The sequence below is a fragment of the Coccinella septempunctata genome, chromosome 2, assembly GCF_907165205.1.
Source record: "Coccinella septempunctata chromosome 2, icCocSept1.1, whole genome shotgun sequence".
In the NCBI taxonomy this organism is placed as follows: Eukaryota; Metazoa; Arthropoda; class Insecta; order Coleoptera; family Coccinellidae; genus Coccinella; species Coccinella septempunctata.
Genome location: NC_058190.1, coordinates 39,118,384 through 39,138,596, shown reverse-complemented (window position 1 = coordinate 39,138,596; position 20,213 = coordinate 39,118,384). Strand labels below are relative to the sequence as shown.

General features: G+C 35.1%; 1 protein-coding gene across 4 annotated transcripts in view; it reads left to right on the top strand.

The window, feature by feature from the left end:
- The window catches only part of LOC123306684 (ELKS/Rab6-interacting/CAST family member 1), a 69,881-nt gene that overhangs the window by 14,686 nt on the left and 34,982 nt on the right, over window positions 1-20,213 (top strand). For 2 of the 4 annotated variants that reach the window (XM_044888801.1, XM_044888803.1), the window contains exons 3-4: window positions 648-776; window positions 2,564-2,873. In XM_044888801.1, coding sequence (XP_044744736.1) covers window positions 648-776; window positions 2,564-2,873 — 439 coding nt within the window. The remainder of the gene's footprint in view (window positions 1-647; window positions 777-2,563; window positions 2,874-20,213) is intronic. The other 2 variants (XM_044888804.1, XM_044888802.1) reach the window with 1 other exon arrangement.

Sequence of the window (20,213 nt, the reverse complement as noted above, 5' to 3'; positions counted from 1 at the left end):
AAGGGATTGTTTCATGATTTCTTCCAAGATGTATTCTGAATATCCTGTTTTCAAAAATCTTCAAAAATTACATCCTATACTTATGGTCCCATTTTTTTCTCTATTGATGTTTCTCCTTTGTTCAGAACTGTTTATCACTAATATAATCTCAGCTTCGAGAAATTCCTGGAAAGTGAACAGCACCTATCCATTTGCTTAGTAGTTTAAGGTACACTTTTTACTTTTGAGCACTATATATCTGTGGTGTTATTGCGAACATTTCTCTGATTTTTTGGATATTGACGATAAGACACTAAGTTTTTCGAGACAAAATACTTCCAATGGAAATCCATCATGTGAAAGAATTGTCAGTAAACTTATACATATTGAAAAATATTTTTGATATGGTTTCTTTCCCTATCTTCAAAATTTTCATAAATTACTATCTTTCAGTGTTCAAACATTCCTGCTTATTTAGCTCAAATAGTTCCCTCCCTTTCTCAATATTAAGATCTCCATTTCAATGAGTTTAGTTAGGTCTCTTACCACAAATGCACTCTCTATTATATTCCTAAAGAGTATCTAGCATCCTATAGTTGACTGCACTGAACCAATGCACCCCTCACAACTGTTCTCTTACAAATGTTACCAAAAATGTCCCTTTATAGGGATGAAGATCTGGGAAGTCCCATGATGGAGGACAGAGGGAGACCTATGACAATGGGTCCAGTCCATCAGAGAAGTAGGAGTGCAACTAGACCAACTACTAGGGAGTTCATGCCTATACGAGAGAGAAGGTAGGTGTATTTGTTAAAAATTGAATCCCAGCCTTTATCGCTTTCGAGTTAAATGTTAGTCATAGAAATTGATGTGTGTGTTTTGAAATGTATTTGAAATCTTTAAGTATAAAAGGTAGGTCTGTAAGTTGCGAGGAACTCAATGTTTATGATATATGTTTAGCTTTTTCATCAATGATTGCCACATCGTAGTATAGCCGTTGCTTTTGAAATTGATGAGAATCATTTCTAAGTAGCCTCGGTGAGGAATAGCAGCAATTCAAGTCAACACAGATAGTACAATCCTTGATGAAAATCCTGTATATTAGAACGAAAGTGTATAGTTTGAAAGGGTTCAAATCCCATAACGTTTCAAGAAAAAAAACCTAAAACATGATTATTCATTATACAATTAAATATGTAATGAAGACTATAATCTTTGTATAGTAGAATACCCCAACAAATCAAAATTGTTAGTCATTTTGCTATTTTTTTTTTGGATTTTTGAATGGCTCAAAAATGAAATAATTTCATGCTAAAAACAAGGTTTCTTTTAAGACATTGCATTGAGAGATTCCATTACAACAACGGATTTTTCTGGATATGCCCATTTTTGTTCCTAAAGTTATTGTAGAAAATCTCATAGAAAAAAAAAACATCTTGCTTTCAGTTGAACTAAATCATATTTCTATAATTTCCTAGTAGAGAATACTCACACAACTTTTAATAGTTATGAGTAACGACGACGAATTTTTGACAATGGTCTATTTCTAGTATTTTTGACAATTATTCTTCTTGAAAATTTCGACAGAGCAATTTTGTTGGGACAAATAACGGTGTTTCATTTTTGAAAAAAAATTTCCATATATTTCCTTTCATTCATTGCTGAGAATAAATCTACAAAATGACTATCGGTGCTATCAAAGTTATAATTTCTTAGGGCTACTTGCGACTGTGTGCCCTCCTGTGACTGAAGAGATCCAACCGTGACTTATAGATCCTTTCACACTCCGGGCATGGATAGTCACCAACCAGATCTGGCCGCCGCTGTATTATTCTCGAGTCTCCATTATAAGTGTGGACCAAAGACCTCCACTGTGATCTGTCTAACTCTAGTTGTTCCCAGTTATGATTGGCATTAACTGATTTCAGGGATTGATGTAGTGTATCCTTAAACCGCTTATACTGGCCTGCTGGTTTTCGAGCTCCCTCTGTGAATTCGCCATACAGAGCTATTTTGGGGAGTCTTGTGTCTTGCATCCTCAGAATGTGGCCGCTCCATCTGAGTCGGGCCCTCGTACTTGAGTCTAAATTGTTGTACAACTCGCGCGCTGCAAGACTTCTGACTTGAATCTTCGTGAAACCATCTGATCTGCATTATTTGTCTTAGATGACGTTGTTGCCTTTGTTCAAGCTGTTTAATATGTCGCTTGTAAGGCGTCCAGCTTTCGCTCCCGTAAAGAAGCGGTGGGAGGAACAGCTGTCTTGGTCTTCAGATTGAGGTCGTGATTTTGAAACACTCTGTCCCTTAGCTTCCAGAATGTCCGTTATGCCGAATTGATACGGTTGTGTATTTCCGTGTCTAAGTTAGCTCTAGTATTTATGAAGTCAACAGACTACTCTGTTTTATTTTCCTATTCAATCCCTGTTATCTTCAGGAGTTTTGGATGCTCACATACACAGCAGATACGAGTTGAATCTCACATTTTCTACGATCCATTCAAGGTAGCCATCTCGTCTAGCTATCCTCCAGTTTCCACAGAAACTTGAGGTAAACAACGCCAGATCAACAAAATTTTTTTTTCTAGGGATAGATCGCTAGATCGCGGCCTCTACTTTGACGACGAGCCCTACAGCAGTCGTTCCACCAGACAATCCCCCACCATGCATCAACCCTTCATCGGAGACCTTCAGCATCAGAATTCAGACCTGCAGAGGGAGTTGAATAATCTGAAGAAAGAGCTCGAACTCACCAATCAAAAACTGGGCTCTTCCATGCATTCCATCAAGACCTTCTGGAGTCCGGAACTGAAGAAAGAGAGGGCTCTCAGGAAGGAGGAGTCGGCCAAGTACAGCTTGATAAACGATCAGCTGAAGCTGCTCAGTAGCGAGAATCAGGTGAGTGGAGTTGAAAGACCAAAAAAGATTAATTTTCTTTAATCCTAATGAGTCTAGGATTGTTGGTTGGGGAAAAAAGCGCGAAATTCATTTAATTGTCCTCATTGAAGGTCAATATAAGCTGATGACGAATCCGGGCTTTAGAATCTATACAACTATACAACTAGTACAGGGTGGGCGAAATTCGATGGTATTGAATGACAGCTATGTAACCGTAACAGCTAGGGAAAAATGGATGACACGTTTCCGACCTCGATTTTCAAAAGAATGTTAATGGCCAAAACCGCATCCCTCTATCTTCTTTTGTTTTCAAGTTATAAGTGAAAACTCATTTTTCGTCTCTTTGACTGGTGCCTCTATTTCGTAAAGTATCAGTGATGTCTAAAAACAAATGTTACATTCTAGAGACACTTTTTCTTGTAGAGTGCAGTGGCGTAGTCAAAGATTTTTTTCAGTCTGCCACTTCAGTGATATAGTGATAACTTTTATTTCTGTGAATATAAGCCCAGTGTTGTACCACCCAGAGCAGGATACTGCTCTGGGTGCTACTTTTTTCAGAATTCAATTCCTGTCTTCATGCCGTTAGAAATTTTCACAATTTTATCACGATGGAAAATATGTGACGGACATTACTGAAGTTTAAACAAACTGATTGAAGGCATACCAAATCCAGATATTTGCATGAAAAATACAAGAGATCAGTATAATATCATAATATGCACTAGCTTGAGGAGAGTTGATGTTCGTTGTCTTCTTTGGCTAAAGTTTGAATACGTTACATCAGTTGTAGATTTCAAAAATATTAACCTGAAGAAGAAATCCATATGATGCAGTGGTTGGGAATGGGTATCTCCCGAAGGAATTAACAGATAATTACAAGAACATTAAATTCTTCAACAAAAATCATCTTGCATCAATAAGTAAAAGGAATGAAAGGAAGTTTCAAGTCAAGATGAACTCAACCTTTGAACAAAAATTTCACATGAATAAACAATTAACAGGACAACTGGAGCGTATTTGTGGCTGTTCATCATAATACATTGATATAATAATAATAATAATAATAAGGTATTTATTGGTACCTCAAGACATTTACAATGTATAGGACAAGTCAAATTAAAAATGGAAAAATCAATTTTCGGGAACTTATTCTACGATGACATTCATCGAAAATCCTGTAGTAAACTTTTCGCATTAATTCACTCAAACCTAAAATTCTCAAATGCCACCACTCTTTTGGGTCTCCCAATAGAAGGAAATTCTTTGTCATCTTCTTCATTCACAATCTTTCTGATTGCGGAAATATTCAGCTGAAATAAAGTCGTTTAGATTCAGATGAAACATTAAATAAATTCTCTTACATTGAAAATGTTCGCTAATCGTCTGACGTATTGTGGATTTTAGAATATCATGGTATAACTATTTGAATAAGCGGACCTGAATTCTAAATAGCACTTCTTGAAACCCTGTCTTCTCTTTTTTTCAGTCACTTTCGGTATTTTCGTAATAAAAATTGATATTGGTTGTGGCAACGTAGTCTTGACGTTGACATTAACGACATTTCATGAGTGCAAACCTTACTCCGTTCTAGTTACCAGAAACTTGAGAAAATCATTTCATGGCCAACCGACTGCTAAAATAAATAAGAATGGAGTATAGAAATATGCAACCTTGATTCTTGAATCAATTAGGCTATCATGACCTAGAAATAAGGGTTATAAGAATTCATACTTTTCCCTTCTTTGAGCGAAACTGAAACTCTGATCGACCTAACTGACTGGCCATTATCCGTAATGCTGGAAGCAGGAAACTGTCTAAATTGCCAGAGATTTTCTTTCTTTGTCGCTGGTTGAGGCCACTGCAGAACCGACTTGGAATTTTTACTAACGACCGGGAATAATTGAAAAGATTCGCGGAGGAAACCGACTGATTATGAAATGAGGAAGGGGAATTCAGAACGCTTTCAGCTCTGAAATGTAGATGAAAAGTGCCTCCTAATCTCTGATGCTGGGTTGACTGAGAGTGCGGTTAAATCCGAGTGCTCGAATCTTTTTGCATAACTCAAAAACGAATGTAAATTGGCCAACGCCGACTATATACGAAAAATTTTTTCGGGTGGAATTCCATAAGTATTGTAGCTTTTTTCAAGCAAAAAACTAGCGATTTAGAATTTAAGGTTCTGAATTAGCTGGTTGAGTTAGGGCACAAGAGACCATTCTAAGAATATCCAGGGAATAGGGAACGAACGGGTGATGAGAGAATTAGAAATCAGCCTCTCTGCCTCAGTATGTGCTATCAGCGAATCTTCCCAGTGGCAAAAAGATACCAGCATCGAGAAAACATTCATTACGACGCTATGTAAAAGGGAGTATCCTGAAAAAGAATACCATTAAGTTGTACAGTTCAGGTTTCAGCCGAGTTCTTAGTTAAACCCAGCTCAATTTTGATGGTTTGGTTGAATTTTATTAAGTTGAATTTTGCTTTGAACTGGGCTTTAATCTACAACTGGCTAGCTGTATACGACATCAGGGCGAAAACAGCTCAGAAAGGGGCCCAATAGATCATAAGGTCACATTGCAACGAAACCTCCCTCAAAATCTAAATAGTTGATGGGCAAAATACGGCCGGTACTTCAGTTTGAAAATTTCCAATATTCAAAAGAATGCCGATCCAATTCGATTAAAATTCAGCGAGAATTTGTAAAGGCTCGATATGAAGACTTCTGCAAAATTTCACGACTATGGTATCGACTAGAATTTTAAGGAAATTCAAAAATGAATATTTCATTTTAGAAACAACTCGCCAAATAAAAAACGAATTCTCTATGTTCATTCAAAGCACCCCACTTTTCAATAATATACACTAACTAGCTGACCCGGCAAACGTTGTTTTGCCATATAAATAATTTCCTAAAAAAATTTAGGGGTGGACTACCCCTAACATTTAGGGGGATGAAAAATAGATGTTGGCCGATTCTCATAGATACCGGATAAGCACAAAAAATTTCATCAAAATCGGTCAAGCCGTTTCGGAGGAGTATGGTAACGAAAACTATGACACGAGAATTTTATATATTAGATTATAGTGTATGGGTTTTTATCAAAATTTCTCACAAATTTTCATAAAGCTACATCCTCCCCTCTGATTACAATGCCAATTCCAAAAAAATTAATTGAAATATATTTGCAATCATTAGCCATATAGCAGACACAGTAGACCGAAATTGTCTCTTAGATCTTTTGTTCTAGAATCAGTCTAGCTCTTCTACTTTAGCCATGTAAGCGCAATTAGCAATGACTACATTGATTGACTTGCTTCTTCTTCTTCTTTATAATACTGTAACGGCGTTTCCTCGTCTCGAGCGCCAGCTATTCTTTAAGGGGAAAATAACAAACCTACCCTGATGGCTTCCTTGTTATCTAGGATGTTGACGATAACTGATGAAAGTCAAAATCCGAGTTCAAAAAGTTTATTCGTTGTTTCGCAATAAGGAAAACAACAGGCACTGTTATTTAACGTTTAGAATCCACCGATTTACAGGGATATGAAATAAATCAGTCAAGTGAAAATTACAGTGCAATAGGTGGAATGGAAACAGTCACATGGCGGTTCACCTCTGAGTGCTTCATACTCCCCCGGGGTTTTCACACCAGCAAAAATCGTACTAACAGTAGGGGTTACACTGGCACGTTAGGAATAAGGAACGGTGGTTCAACCCTGAGTGCTTTCTGTTCCCCCCGGGTTTTCACACCATCAGAGAATCGTCCTAACAGTAGGGATAGAACACAAATTGTGGCGAAGGATGGGTCAAGGTGGAAGCTGAGTTTCCCAGATAATAGTACGGAGAACTATCTTACTTCTGGACGGCTCGTCTAGAGGGTCGGTCTATCACCCTTGCACTCGGCGCACCCGTTGACTTCTTCAAGCAATCTACTCTGACGGTAACAGAAATGAATATCAGAATTACGGAATTGAGTTACTGCAAGGAATCCCGGCTCGAAGTTATGATTGGAAGTACCTTGACAGAAAACCGCGGATTACAGGATTATTTACAGGATTATATACAGGGGGGCCATCCATAACTTACCATCCCGAATTTTGAGCTTTGGGATGGAACAACGAAAAATCGCTCAGACAGGTCAAATTTTGTTGAAAGGGGGACAAATAAGGGTGTTCAAATGAGTTTGATATTACTACTGAACAGGAAATGTCCGGAATGTTTACGGTTTCGAACTTTGTCGTAATCCAGAACTGGAATGAGAAGTGTGGTAATAAAAACCAAGACGTGAAAATAAGTGATCAAATCACTCTAAAATTAGGGTGAATTTTTATAAAAAATTAAACTTCATTACAATACACTCACTGGAAGTATAAGAGAATATGACAAAAAATACAGAAAATGAGCCTATTTCACCGAATAATTCAGGTTACCTACAGATTTCGGGAGAGCTAGAGAAGATAAAAAAAATTGTAAACAAAAATCTTAAAAAGAGATCTAACTATCACATTAATGAATATGAGTACCGGTAGATTCAGGTAACTTGTGACAGTCCTGTAACTTGAGAAAATTACCTACCCCTCTTGCAGATTTCTTTGTTTCTTAACATTTATGAGTGGAGGGTCAAACTTATAAGATTGTGTATCGCCTCTTCGGTTAGTTTAACAATTAATTCCTGCTGAGTTTGTCGTGACCAGTGCGTTTCAATTGACGGGAAAATTTGGGAGAGTAAAAGCGCGTTTCTTACAGCTCTTATACTTTCTAGTGCCCTGTACATGTGTTTCACTTTGTGCATGTGTATTTTTTTTTCTGGATACGTGGGATTTTGGGATATTAGATATATCATGAAACAAGGTTGTTTACAAATCAAACGCCAACACGGATCTCATTAATTTATTCTGTTGTTTCATAGGATGACTTGGGACAATGCCGAATAAATACAATCGGCGCATTGGCAGCAGGAAATATGTCTATTTTTCTCAGGATATTATTATTTACGTTATTTTCACAAAGATGTCACCAAAGAAATCAAAGTTCCCTTTTTCGTTTAGTGTTTTTACATTTGAGTAGCAATATATTTAGTTTGGATGAGATAGGGGTTTATCTTTTGATTTCCTTACCGAATTTAAACTATATAATCACAAATTCTAACTTTCAAAACTTTGAATTGTCCCAAATCACCTATATCATTTGAGAGTTGAGAAATCAATGGATTAACTTGTGTCCCAAGCCTCCCAACTCGGTGGGTGACTTGGGACAAGTATATTTTATTTTTTTTTAATTTATATCCGAAGTCTGAAGCATTGTATATATCCTAATCAATAGTCTGAGTTATTGAACATATTCGAACCTCTTTTTTCAGATGAAAATAGGCCACCGTTTTTAAAATAATGACAAGTTGAATTTAACAATCGCCCCAGGTCACCCAAATCTACGGTAACACATCAATTTTTAACAGACAAATCGTTCCAAACTTCAAAAAATTTCACATATGCAGGTACTTGAAAAATGACAAATCTGTGGGTAAAATTCGCTGCCGTTCACAAGAGGTTCCGATGATGCAACTCACATTCCAACGTCTATCGTAAATTTGAGAACCGGCGTTGGAAATCCCCTAAAAATGAAAATTAACGAGTCCATAACTCTAATGTATACGCCTAAACGAGCAGTAAAATCATGAGTAAATCTCGCGCCTACACAAAATAAAGTAAATTGTCCGCCGGTATTGTTCAAACTACCCATTACGTGCAGGGGTCGTCAAATTGGGTATGCGGTCGAATTTCTATGAATTGTGACGTAAAATCAGAGCCTTTAAATTTCAGCCCCGTAACATGCCTCGGGTTTGTTTGGAGAGAGGATCGATAATGTATATGTTGCGTGCAGGGGAAGTAATTTCATACTGTGAATCATGGAGTTGTCGAGAACTGCTATTTTTGTTGTTTAGGTGGTCCGATGCTACTATTAGTTATTAGTTTCCCCTGTTTCCTATGAAAAATCGATCATTCGTTATAGGATTCGAAGATGTTAATCTATGAAAACATTGTCCTCCATGGAAGCCTGATACGAGTGCAAAAAAACTATGATGGTTGAATTCGTTAGTTATTTCGAAATGGTTTTTTTTCCGGAAATATTCTCTTTTTGGTAAACATATCCACTCCTCTTCCTAGCATCATCTTAAATCATGTAGTAGTAGCCTACGGAATTAACGAGTCGAGACTTTAGTATATGAAGTCTCGTCTCCCAGGCCAGAGTCATATACAGGCTGGTTCAGATCGTAACCAAGAAATTTTAACCACGTATTCTACATCAAAAATAAGCTCTAGTTTGTCATATAAACATATGTCGAGAAATGTCTCCTCTCCGAGATACGGATTGTTAAATTTATAGAAAAAAATATGTTTTTTATTAATAACTTTCACACTGCTTGAAATATTTTTATGAAATTTGAGACATAGGTTTTGAGAGTCAAGGAGCACTTTTTGCATAACATCATTTCTTTTCTATTCTACCAGTGGCGTCCGTACTGCAGCGAGACTGAATATTGAAGAAATGAAGAAATCGCCAAAATTTTATATGGTAGGTACATAATAATAATAAGACTATTTTTGTGAACAATTTCTTCATGCATGAGAATGTGTTTGATTTTTTTAACGGGAAACGGTGCCTCGTACAGCAAAAAGTCAAGAGATCGAATTTGCTCCAAATTAAATAAGGATTTGAATAGTTTCATTGTCGGAAAAACCAGTGGCGTATCATTTTTTATTTGAAAGTTGCAGTACGGATGCCACTGGTAGAATAGAAAAGAAATGATGTTATGCAAAAAGTGCTCCTTGACGCTCAAAACCTATGTCTCAAATTTCATGAAAATATTTCAAGCAGTGTGAAAGTTATTAATAAAAAACATTTTTTTTTATATAATTTTAACACCCCGTATCTCGGAGAGGAAACATTTCTCGACATATGTTTATATGACAAACTAGGGCTTATTTTTGATGTAGAATACGTGGTTAAAATTTCTTGGTTACGATCAGGACCACCCTGTACATAGGGTTATAAAAGTGTTCAGATGGTTATCCGAAACACCATAAGTGTTTCAATTATAGGACAGTAATAATTTATATCATTTAAGGTAGATAAGTGTTATATAGGGGCCAGAGAAAATATTTTATATTATTCATATAATATAACTATGTATTATATACGGTAGTGTATACACACTCTTCAATACTCAAATTGATACTCAACTTTCGAAGAGCAACTGAGCTGGAGTTACAAATTCGGGTGGACACGAAAGATTGACCTCTTCGCAAACCCTACATTCTATGCCAACACTTCAGCAGGCCATATTTCATGAAATCTCATGCAAGTTATTATCCCGCATGAATAATCTTATAAGAAACGTTCCGCATATCAAGTTTATACTTCAGATCCGCAGTTTTATAGGGCGTAAATCTTCAGGGACCACTGGGATACTGCGACACCATATCTCATGTATGACGTCCAACTCCAATTAACTTCTTCGACATTAATTGCTCATATCCGACTTCCGTGAAGGACGGGAGACACTGGAGAAAACGGGAATGAGATCACCGAAGTCGAGGTTGAAACGGTCAAAGACCTTGCTTATTGATTTTTCTCTCGAAAGCGAGACTTTTTCTTTCTTATTTTTAGTGGAGGACTTCAGCGCAATGAGATTCACGGATGAATGTAATGACACCCTGTGTCCATGATGCAACATCATTAAAGGAAGCTTCGACATTTTCTTTTATTGCTGGAACCGTAGCCCAATAACTTTGAAAAACTCTGATTAAGTAGATTCAAAATGTTCTTACCTGCAAGAACCTTCATGTACTCCTACTACTCCTAGTACCATTGTGAAAGCTGGATTGCTCCAAGGCTCAGTTTTGTCATCCACGCTTTTGCTGATTTATATACAGGGTGTTTCATAGTTAGATGTACATAGCTCAACTGAATGTAAAGGACGTACGATTGAAAATCACCTAGATTATAGGGTCTACAAAGCTCATGTATAAGAGGTAGACTGTTATATTCGTTTGGTCCATATTTTCCGAAATGTTATTGACTCATGAACTGTATATTAACCAATCACCTGAAAATGAAAATGCAGGGCAGCGTTTAGTTTCATTTTTATTGAATGTTTGCTTTCTATCATAAAAAATACTTATTACCACGGTACATTCGGGTGACTTGGGACAGTCCTGTAACTTGGGACAATTACCCCCCTTGCAGATTTCTTTGTTTCTTACCATTTATGAGTGAAGGGACAAACTAATAAGATTGTGTAGCGTCTTTTCGGTTAGTTTAACAATTAATTCCTGTTGAGTTTGCCGTGACCAGAGCGTTTGAATTGACAGGAAAAATTAATGAATTCAGGAGAGTAAAAACGCGTTTTTTTATAACTTCTAGTGTCCTGTACATGTGTTTCACTTTGTGCATGTGTAATTTTTTTTTTGGATACGTGGGATATTGGGATATTAGATATGTCATGAAACAAGGTTGTTTACAAATCAAACGGCAGCACGGATCTCATTCATTTATTTTGTTGCTTTATAAGGTGACTTGGGACAATGCCGAATAGATACAAGCGGTGCATTGGCATCAGGAAATATGCCGATTTTTCGCAGGATATTATTATTTACGTTATTTCCACAAAGAAATCACCAGGGAATGAAAGACATCAAAGTTCCCTCGTTTTGTTTATTTTTTTTACATTTAAGTTGCAATATATTTACTTTCGTAATGTAATGGGGTTTTATCATTCAATTTCCTTACCGAATTTCAACTAAATAATCACGAATTATAATTTTTCAAAACTATACACCGTCCCAAGTCACCTATATCATTTGAGAGTTGAGAAATCAATGGATTTTAACTTGTGTCCCAAGCCTCCCAACTCGGTGGGTGACTTGGGACAAGTATATTTTATTTTTTTTAAATTTATATTCGAATTCTGAAGCATGGTTTATATCCTGATTAATAGTCTGAGTCATTAAGCATATTTGAACCTCCTTCTCACCTGAAAATAGGTCACCGTTTTTGAAATATGACAAGTTGAATTTCCCAAGTCAACCGAATCTATAATGGAAATGGTGAAAGAGCACTAAAAGTTTAATGAATTTCGATATCAAGGGTGTTTTATGGACATGTTGCTGAAGCCATGCCTACATTTTGGTTTCTTGGTTGTAGGTAATTGTAGATAGGGATGAGCAGGTTGTACATTCTCACCATTTATAAATTATACTTGATGTGTTCAAACTTATGGCTTTCGGAAAATATAGAACGAACGAATAAAACAGTCTGTATCTTCTACAAAAGGCATTATGAACTTTATAACTATAGGTGATTTACAATCGTGTGGGTATACTCTACCCGCCGTTAAGGTTTGTACAGGGTGGGCAAAATTCGTTGTCTACTGAGGGGATCTCGAGAACTATAAGAACTAACAGAAAACGGACGACACATTTCCGAGCTCTTTTTCAGAGAAACAAAGAATGGTGAAAACCGTAGCCTCCTACGATTCTTCGTTTTTGAATTATTAGCAAAAAATGACGATTTCGAATAGTTCTCATAAATTTTATGTCTTTGAAGTTATAGATCTGAAATTGAACCTTCTATAGGCGTTTTTTGACGTAGAAGCTTCTTTTTATAAACTACCGTTTTCGATGAAAAAATTTTGAACGATTCTCTCGAACTCCTGAGAAAAATCCAAATTTGTCGAAAATCCAGTTAGTAGGCTGTGGTGAATGCATTCATTGTTAGTTTTGGCACTTCCAATCAAACTCGGTAATTCTACTACAATAAGAAATGTTTCCACAACTTGTTTTGATACCAATCCAAAAATTTTAACTCTAACACCCTGTACCTAGAAAACGAAACGTTTGCAATCCCATATTAATGGGACTTTTTTCTCAAAATTACTTCAGGAATCTACCCTCTTCATTTGTACCTACCTCCAATTTAGAAAAACCCTGTATAAACCATAAGATAGACCTCACAAAACGATCATCAGAAACTCTAGATGAAAGTTCCAAAAATTCTTCATGCCTACCACATAGGTAACCCTGTAAAATTATTGAATTTTCGGGAATATGTATGACTTTGGTAACACGAAGAGAGTTTACGACTTGATTTTTATCTTTCGACATTACATGTTTTATCGTTGCGGAAATCCAGTTCAGTGAACACTAAACTACATGTTCGAATAAGGGATTGATCATTACTAACAGAATACACAGGCAATCGAGGACAATGTCAATTTATCTTCTACAAACAAACATCGTGCTAATAGCTCCATGAAGCTCATCTAAATCCTGGAATTTCTGGGCAATTCTGACCCTACATATTTATATTGTTGACAGTATCAGGTGGAATCAACTAATGTGGAAGAAAAACGATCGATATTTTTCGTGTTGAAATTTCATCGATATGCAATATCAATGTTTATAATTCAACATTCGTAAATATTGAAAAATTCATCTAGAAAAATGTATTTGCTGTCAATATCGACAGAGTTGTATAAGCTCAAAAGACTCCACTCATTTTTTCCTTACAAACTGATAATAAGTATGTGAAAAAAATAATGTTTTCATTTGAAGAAATTTTTGGCGATTTTTGGCCTTTTTTGTATTCTAACTTTGAGACTCCTATTTGATCTTCTGTATATCAAGAAGAAATGTTCTCTACATAACGACGTAGAATATCTTTTCGGTAAAAAAGCTCAAAAAACAGATCTGAGATTGCTCGTTTCGTTTTTATGAAATCCTCAGTCTTCTACAAGCCTCCATTTGTGATTTTTTCAAAAAACGGTGAATTACTCGGAAACGACTCAAGATGGCTAATGGGAAATGTACATAAAAGGAAAGTAGAGTTTGAAGATACATCCGACAATGTCATAATATATAGGGCGTTCCATTTGGAATTTGAAGAAATTTGGTGCCATTTTCGGTACAACGGGAAGTCATTGGTATTTGAAAATATTTCAGAAATGAAGTTTTAACTGACTGATATCTTCATACTTCTAATGGACACTCCCTGTTGGACACCCGGTATATATATATATATATATATATATATATATATATATATATGTATACTTCATTCAACTTTATTTTAGCAGTCGGTTGGCCATGGAAATTTGACACATTTCACTCTGTATAGTAAGAAAATGTGGGGTTATGAAGCTTGTCAAAACATTTTTGGGTTTTAAATCAACGCTATGTTGCCCGTTCTAAGTAAAAGTTTCTGTTATTACGTATTTTATCACAATGTCGAATTTCTTCGGAAAATATGTGACGAACATAATTGAAGTTTATACAAACTGATTAAAGGCATACCAAATCCAGTTATTTGCATGGAAAATACAAGAGATCAGTATAATATCATAATATGCACTAGCTCGAGGAGAGTTAATGTTCGTTATCTTCTTTGGCTTACATCATTTGTAGATTTCAAAAATATTAACCCGAAGATGAAATGCATATGATGCAGTGGTTGGAAATGGGTATCTCCCGAAGGAATTAACAGATAATTACAAGAATGTTAAATTCTTCAACAAAAATCATCTTGCATCAATATAAGTAAAAGGAGTTGAAGGAAGTTTCAAATTAAGATGCAACTTCACCGTTGAACAAAAATTTCACATGAATAAACAAGTAACAGGGCAACTTGCGCGTATTTGTGGCTATTCATCTTAATACATTGATGTAATTATAATAATTAGGTATTTATTAGTACCTTAAGACATTTACATTGTATAGGACAAGTCAAATGAAAAATAGAAAAATCCATTTTAGGGAACTTATTCTCCGATGACATTTATCGAAAATCCTGTAGTAAACTTTTCGCATTAATTCACTCAGATATAAAATTCCCAAATGCCACCACTTTTTTGGGTCCCCCAATAGAAGGAAATTCTTTGTCATACTCTTCATTCACAATCTTTCTGATTGTGGAAATATTCAGCTGAAATATAAGTCTTTTAGATTCAGATGAAACATTATATAAATTCTCTTACATTGAATATGTACGCTATCGTCTGACGTATTGTGGATTTTAGAATATCAGGGTATAACTATTATATTTGAATGAGCGGACCTGAATTCTAAAATAGCACTTCCTGAAACCCTGTCTCTTTTTTCAATCACATTCGGCATTTTCGAATTTTCGTAATAAAAATTGATATTAGTTGTGGCAACGGCGTTATGACATTAACGACATTTCATGAGTGCCAACCTAACTTCGTTCTAGTTACAAAAACTTGAGAAAATTATTTCATGGCCAACCGACTGCTAAAATAAATTTGAATGAAGTATATATGAATTTGAAATGAATATACAGGGTGAACAATTTCAACTAAAAAAACGTTCTGAAATTTTATTTTCAACAACATATTTTGAAACATTTCTATTGTCTATACCATGCTGATTTTTGACTGACGAAATACTTGAATCTTTGGTTGTGCCTACTGTTAAAGAACCCTCTGAGAAAAGTCTCTCTGACAAATATACAGGGTGTATTTAAAGGTGATTTTTTTTCAACAGAAGGTAGAATTGGTCAAATTGAAGCGTTTCACCAAAAATCATCTATACGAAACTTTAAAAATGACAAAGTTAAAAAAAAATTGAAAATGATTACTGAAATAGATCCTAATACGACCCTAGATCGTTTGTTAGTTGAATTATGCAAAGCAGTGGGAAAAAACTTATCTCCTGATTCGACCATTTGGTTTCGTTTAGGATATTGGCTCGTTCGATATTTACGTGGTAATGAAAATGAAAACTTAGGATTGTCGAATTGTTCCCATTATTTCTTAGTACCTTACACGATTTTATGAAATGTCTCATTTCGACACCAACTGACAGAAGAGACTTGGGACACAAGTGTAAAAAATAGAATAATACTTCAAAATGTCATCAATAAAATTCGTCTAAATTATTCACGAGTTTTTTCACAATGGGCATCACAATCTTCTTGTTCGAACATTCGAACAATTGTCGTAAAAATGGGATGAAATGGGGAAACATCATAGCACTTTTCCAACATAACTAACATAAAATAAATAAATCAAATTAATTAATTATTATTAATTTAATTGAAATTAAATAAGCACTTTCAAGAAACTGCCTCGATTTTCTACATTTTTTTTACTATAAATTGCACGATCCAACAATTATGATTCTCTCAAAAGTGACCTGATGCATCTAGTCCGATGAACTTGGTACTGAACCATTAATTGTCCAGCCATATGTTTATGTTTTGTTCCGTTTTTGCGATGCCGGAGTCACCTACCACAGTTCCGTACTTGAAATTCAATAAAATTTTTTCGAACTTCTAGGGGTTGTATCTCAGCCATCTTGGATATTTTATATAGACAATTTTTGGTTGATCGACTTATTTTGATGAGTTCTACCTTCTGTCGAAAAAAAAGGCTTCGATAACTCCCTGTACAGGGTGGGCAAAATTCGTATAACTATAGCAGCTAGAAGAAAACGGATGATGCTCTTTTTTCATGACTAATCCAAATCTGAAAACAGAAGCGGACTATCATTTTTAGATTTCGCGTTATAAACAAAAATTGAAATTTTCACGATTCCGAAAAGTTCTCATAACTTTTTTGTCTTTGAAGTTACAGATCTGAAACTTGAACCTTCTTAGGCACTTTCATACGTAGAATCAACTGACAAAAGTTTTTTTTTTCAATTCAAAAATAACATATTCAATAAAAGTTTACATTTAAAAAAAATGAAAGTTCACCTAATAATTCGAAATGAAACAATATTTTGAGCTCATCAGTAAATTCTACGTGAAAAAGTGCCTGTAGAAGGTTCAAGTTTCAGATTTGTATCTTCAAGCACAAGAAAGTTATGAGAACTTTACGAAATTGTCAAACTAAAAAACGAAGGAGGCTGCGGTTTTCACCATTCTTTGTTTCTCCGAAAATGAGCTAGGAAATGTGTCATCCGTTTTCTTCTAGCTCTTATAGTTATCGGGATCCTCTCAGTAGAAAACGAAATTTGCCCACCCTGTACAGGCTCGTCAAAAGTTGAAACCATAGAAATATTGAGAAAAAAGGTTTTTGACCATTTTCTATTATTTATATTGATACAAACCATATGATGTTATATATTTTTGAAATCAGTTAAAATCAAGCTTTCAAAAAATTGAACAGAAAACTAGTGTTCTCATTTAAAAAAACATAATTTTGGGTCATAGCTTCGTAATTAAAAATCCTGCTTAAAAGGCAAGTACGCCTCTGGATTCTATTTAAAAAAGTGCCTGTATAATGTTTCAATTTCAGAGCTCTATCATCAGTATTAGCGGAGATATAAATTTATTTCGATATCGCCATTTTTCCAATTTTTGCTTATAATTCTAAAACAAAAGAAAGTGGCCAAAAATCACTACTACTGTTGCAAGTTTCTCAGAAAAAGAGAACGAGAATGGGGTATCAGATTTTGTCTATCTCCTCTGGTTCAAAAGCTGTAGTGCTAAAACATCGAAATTTGCCCACCCTGTACATATTTCTGATTATTCTCATGCTGTATCTACACGCTTAAAAACTGAAGATGATGGATTGGAAGATTGGCAGATCGACCGCCTGAAGATTTCATTCCCACATTTTAAGATGAGAAGGATGTTTGATCTCATGTGTAATTCAGCATGGAAACGAGGCATTTTGCAGCGTCGCGTCGGAAGACGTCGAATATGTTTTCACAATCGATAACTTCTTCATCGCGTCAAGGGTTTGGAAGAGCGCTCTGAGGTCTCCCCTTTTGGGCCTTTTTCATATGTCTAGCAGGTTTTATCGTCGAGTTGGGAGAGGAATTAGGATTCTCGGGCTCCTTTCAAGGCACCCCTTTCTGCCCGTTGAATTTGAAAAGTGGCATATTCTAGAGGGGCATTGTGCGGACTACACCGAAATTTTTTTCATGTGGAGGAAGGGAAATGTTATATTGTATGACAGGGAGGTTGTGGAATAACTGACACATTTTTCGATTCGATGAATTGGGTCACATTTATTTTTATGGTTTGCGAAATGATAATAAGGGAAAGGACAGGATGATCGACAGTTTGTCTCCCTTTTGATGGTCCTTATGTTTCTCCTGTCTGGGTATTTCAACAAATTCATGGAATATTGAACAGATTCCTCAGAAGTGTTTTTTGAAGAGGAGATCAACGAAATTTCACCAAGAAATGAGAATACAATAATAACTACTATATTTTCAAAATATTTGATCGGCAAAGAATCAGAGCACTACGATGTTGTAATCATTTACGAAGACCCTGTAGACAGGTTAAGTTTTTCACTTGTCATATATCCCAACAGTATATTCAAGAAGTCAAAAAAACACTTTTTTTGCAATTTTTTCTGGTTCGGCCTGGATAAAGAAATATAGTCATTTAAAGTTTAAATAATGATCTACCCACCTCTGGAAAAAAGATTACCATCAGAATAACAAGCTAAATCTATGACACTACTCTTCTGTGGATCTTTTGAACAGAATTGCATTCAGCCAATTGCATTCAGCCAAAGTACCCAATTTTTCGAATTCCACAGATACCTATGTTCTATTTTTGATTTTCAAATTACTGGAAATCGGCGCATTATACGACAAAATATGAAGAACGTTTTTATTTTACAAAACGTTCAAATATGCATAAGATAGCCTCCAACCTAGTTGCAAGAGTTGGGTTCCTTCTTCTAAAATATATGTTCAAGTCAAGGACTCACAGTGCAGTTTGAAAATAAAAGTGATATTACTTCACAAGGAAGGAAATTGATATTCATGCTAATGTATAGGTACGTTATACATATTTGTGAACATTTGCGAAAAATAAATTTAGCCCATAAAAAGGGTTATAATATATAGGTACGAGAAAATATGATTTTCCAAAATGCAAAATGTGCATTCAACTCACTTTTAAGAGTAGGGTTTCTGTGAATTCCTTGTTGTCAAAATGAAGAAACTGGAAGATGTGGGAGTAATTTTGTACACAAAAAAATTGATCACATCAATGAAGAACTATATTCTGAAAATCTTTTCATTCGATTAAATCTTTTGTAGAATATAACTCAAAATTTCATTTTCATGTACATGTATCTTCAACAGCCTGCATGCTTTAAATCGCACCGAATTAAATATTACAGATGTGTAGTATCGAAGATTGAGTTTGTTATTTTGAAGGGAATTTTGTTGTCCTTACTCATTTTTGTGTTCTGTTTATCAACTTGGCAACGTTTGAACTTTCAGATAAAATATCACTTGTTTAAGTTAATAAACAGCGATAATAAACATATTGGAGAGAAATATCACTAGGTACTTATATAGGTAGTTGAAAACTGAATTCGTTATTATCATCGAAAATTATGACGAGAATAATATTCAATATTTATCAACAACGAAATTGCGGTAACTCATTCACTGTATTGAAAAAAAATACTATAACTTAGTTCACAAAATGGAATGGAAAAAGTGAGATTATGCTTGTTTTTCTATCTTCTGACATGGTCGCCTATTTCTGAGATTGAAATGCTATATCTATCCCTTGGAAAAACTCGAGTGTCAGGTTTCCAAAGGAAGAATAACTCGGTGTGAAAACCTAAAATGGCTATATGTGATTCTTTGACTCGTACAAATATTTTAACAGTAGATTCTTGAGGTCGAAAAAAAACACTTTTTTCCTATATCATTTTTTCCGATTCGGCCCTGATAAAAAGATATATCCATCTTAAGTTTTCATGATGAGTTGTGCCATGCATCCCTTGAAAAACAAAATTTCCTTCAGAATAATAACTTGCTAAATTTGTCATACTACACATCTGTGGATCTTTTAAACAGAGTTGTATTCAGCCAAAGTACCAAATATTTCAACTTTCACAGATACTTTTAAATTTTTGAACATCAAAGTACACGAAAACGGCGCCGGCGCATTATACGTGAAAGTATGAAGAATACTTTTATTTTACAAAACCTTCAAATATTCATTAAATAGTAACTTAGTTTCGAGAGTTGGGTTCTTTGAATTTGTGGTAGGTATTTATAAAAACAGTAGTTCCAAATAACTTAGAAAGAATCGCCAATTTTTTCCCGTTTCAGAAACATATCATACTTAGCCCTCAGTCTTTCTAAGTCATTTCAAACTACAATTTTCATAAGAAAAAACACAAAATTATGTTATAGCCCAGCAAATATACCTGTCATAGTACGCCACTGGATTGCTATCAAAAAAGTGTCTGTATAATGTTTTCATTTCAATATCCTAGCACAAACAGAAACGGAGATAATGACCATAGTTGAAATTTTAATTTTGGCTTTTAACTC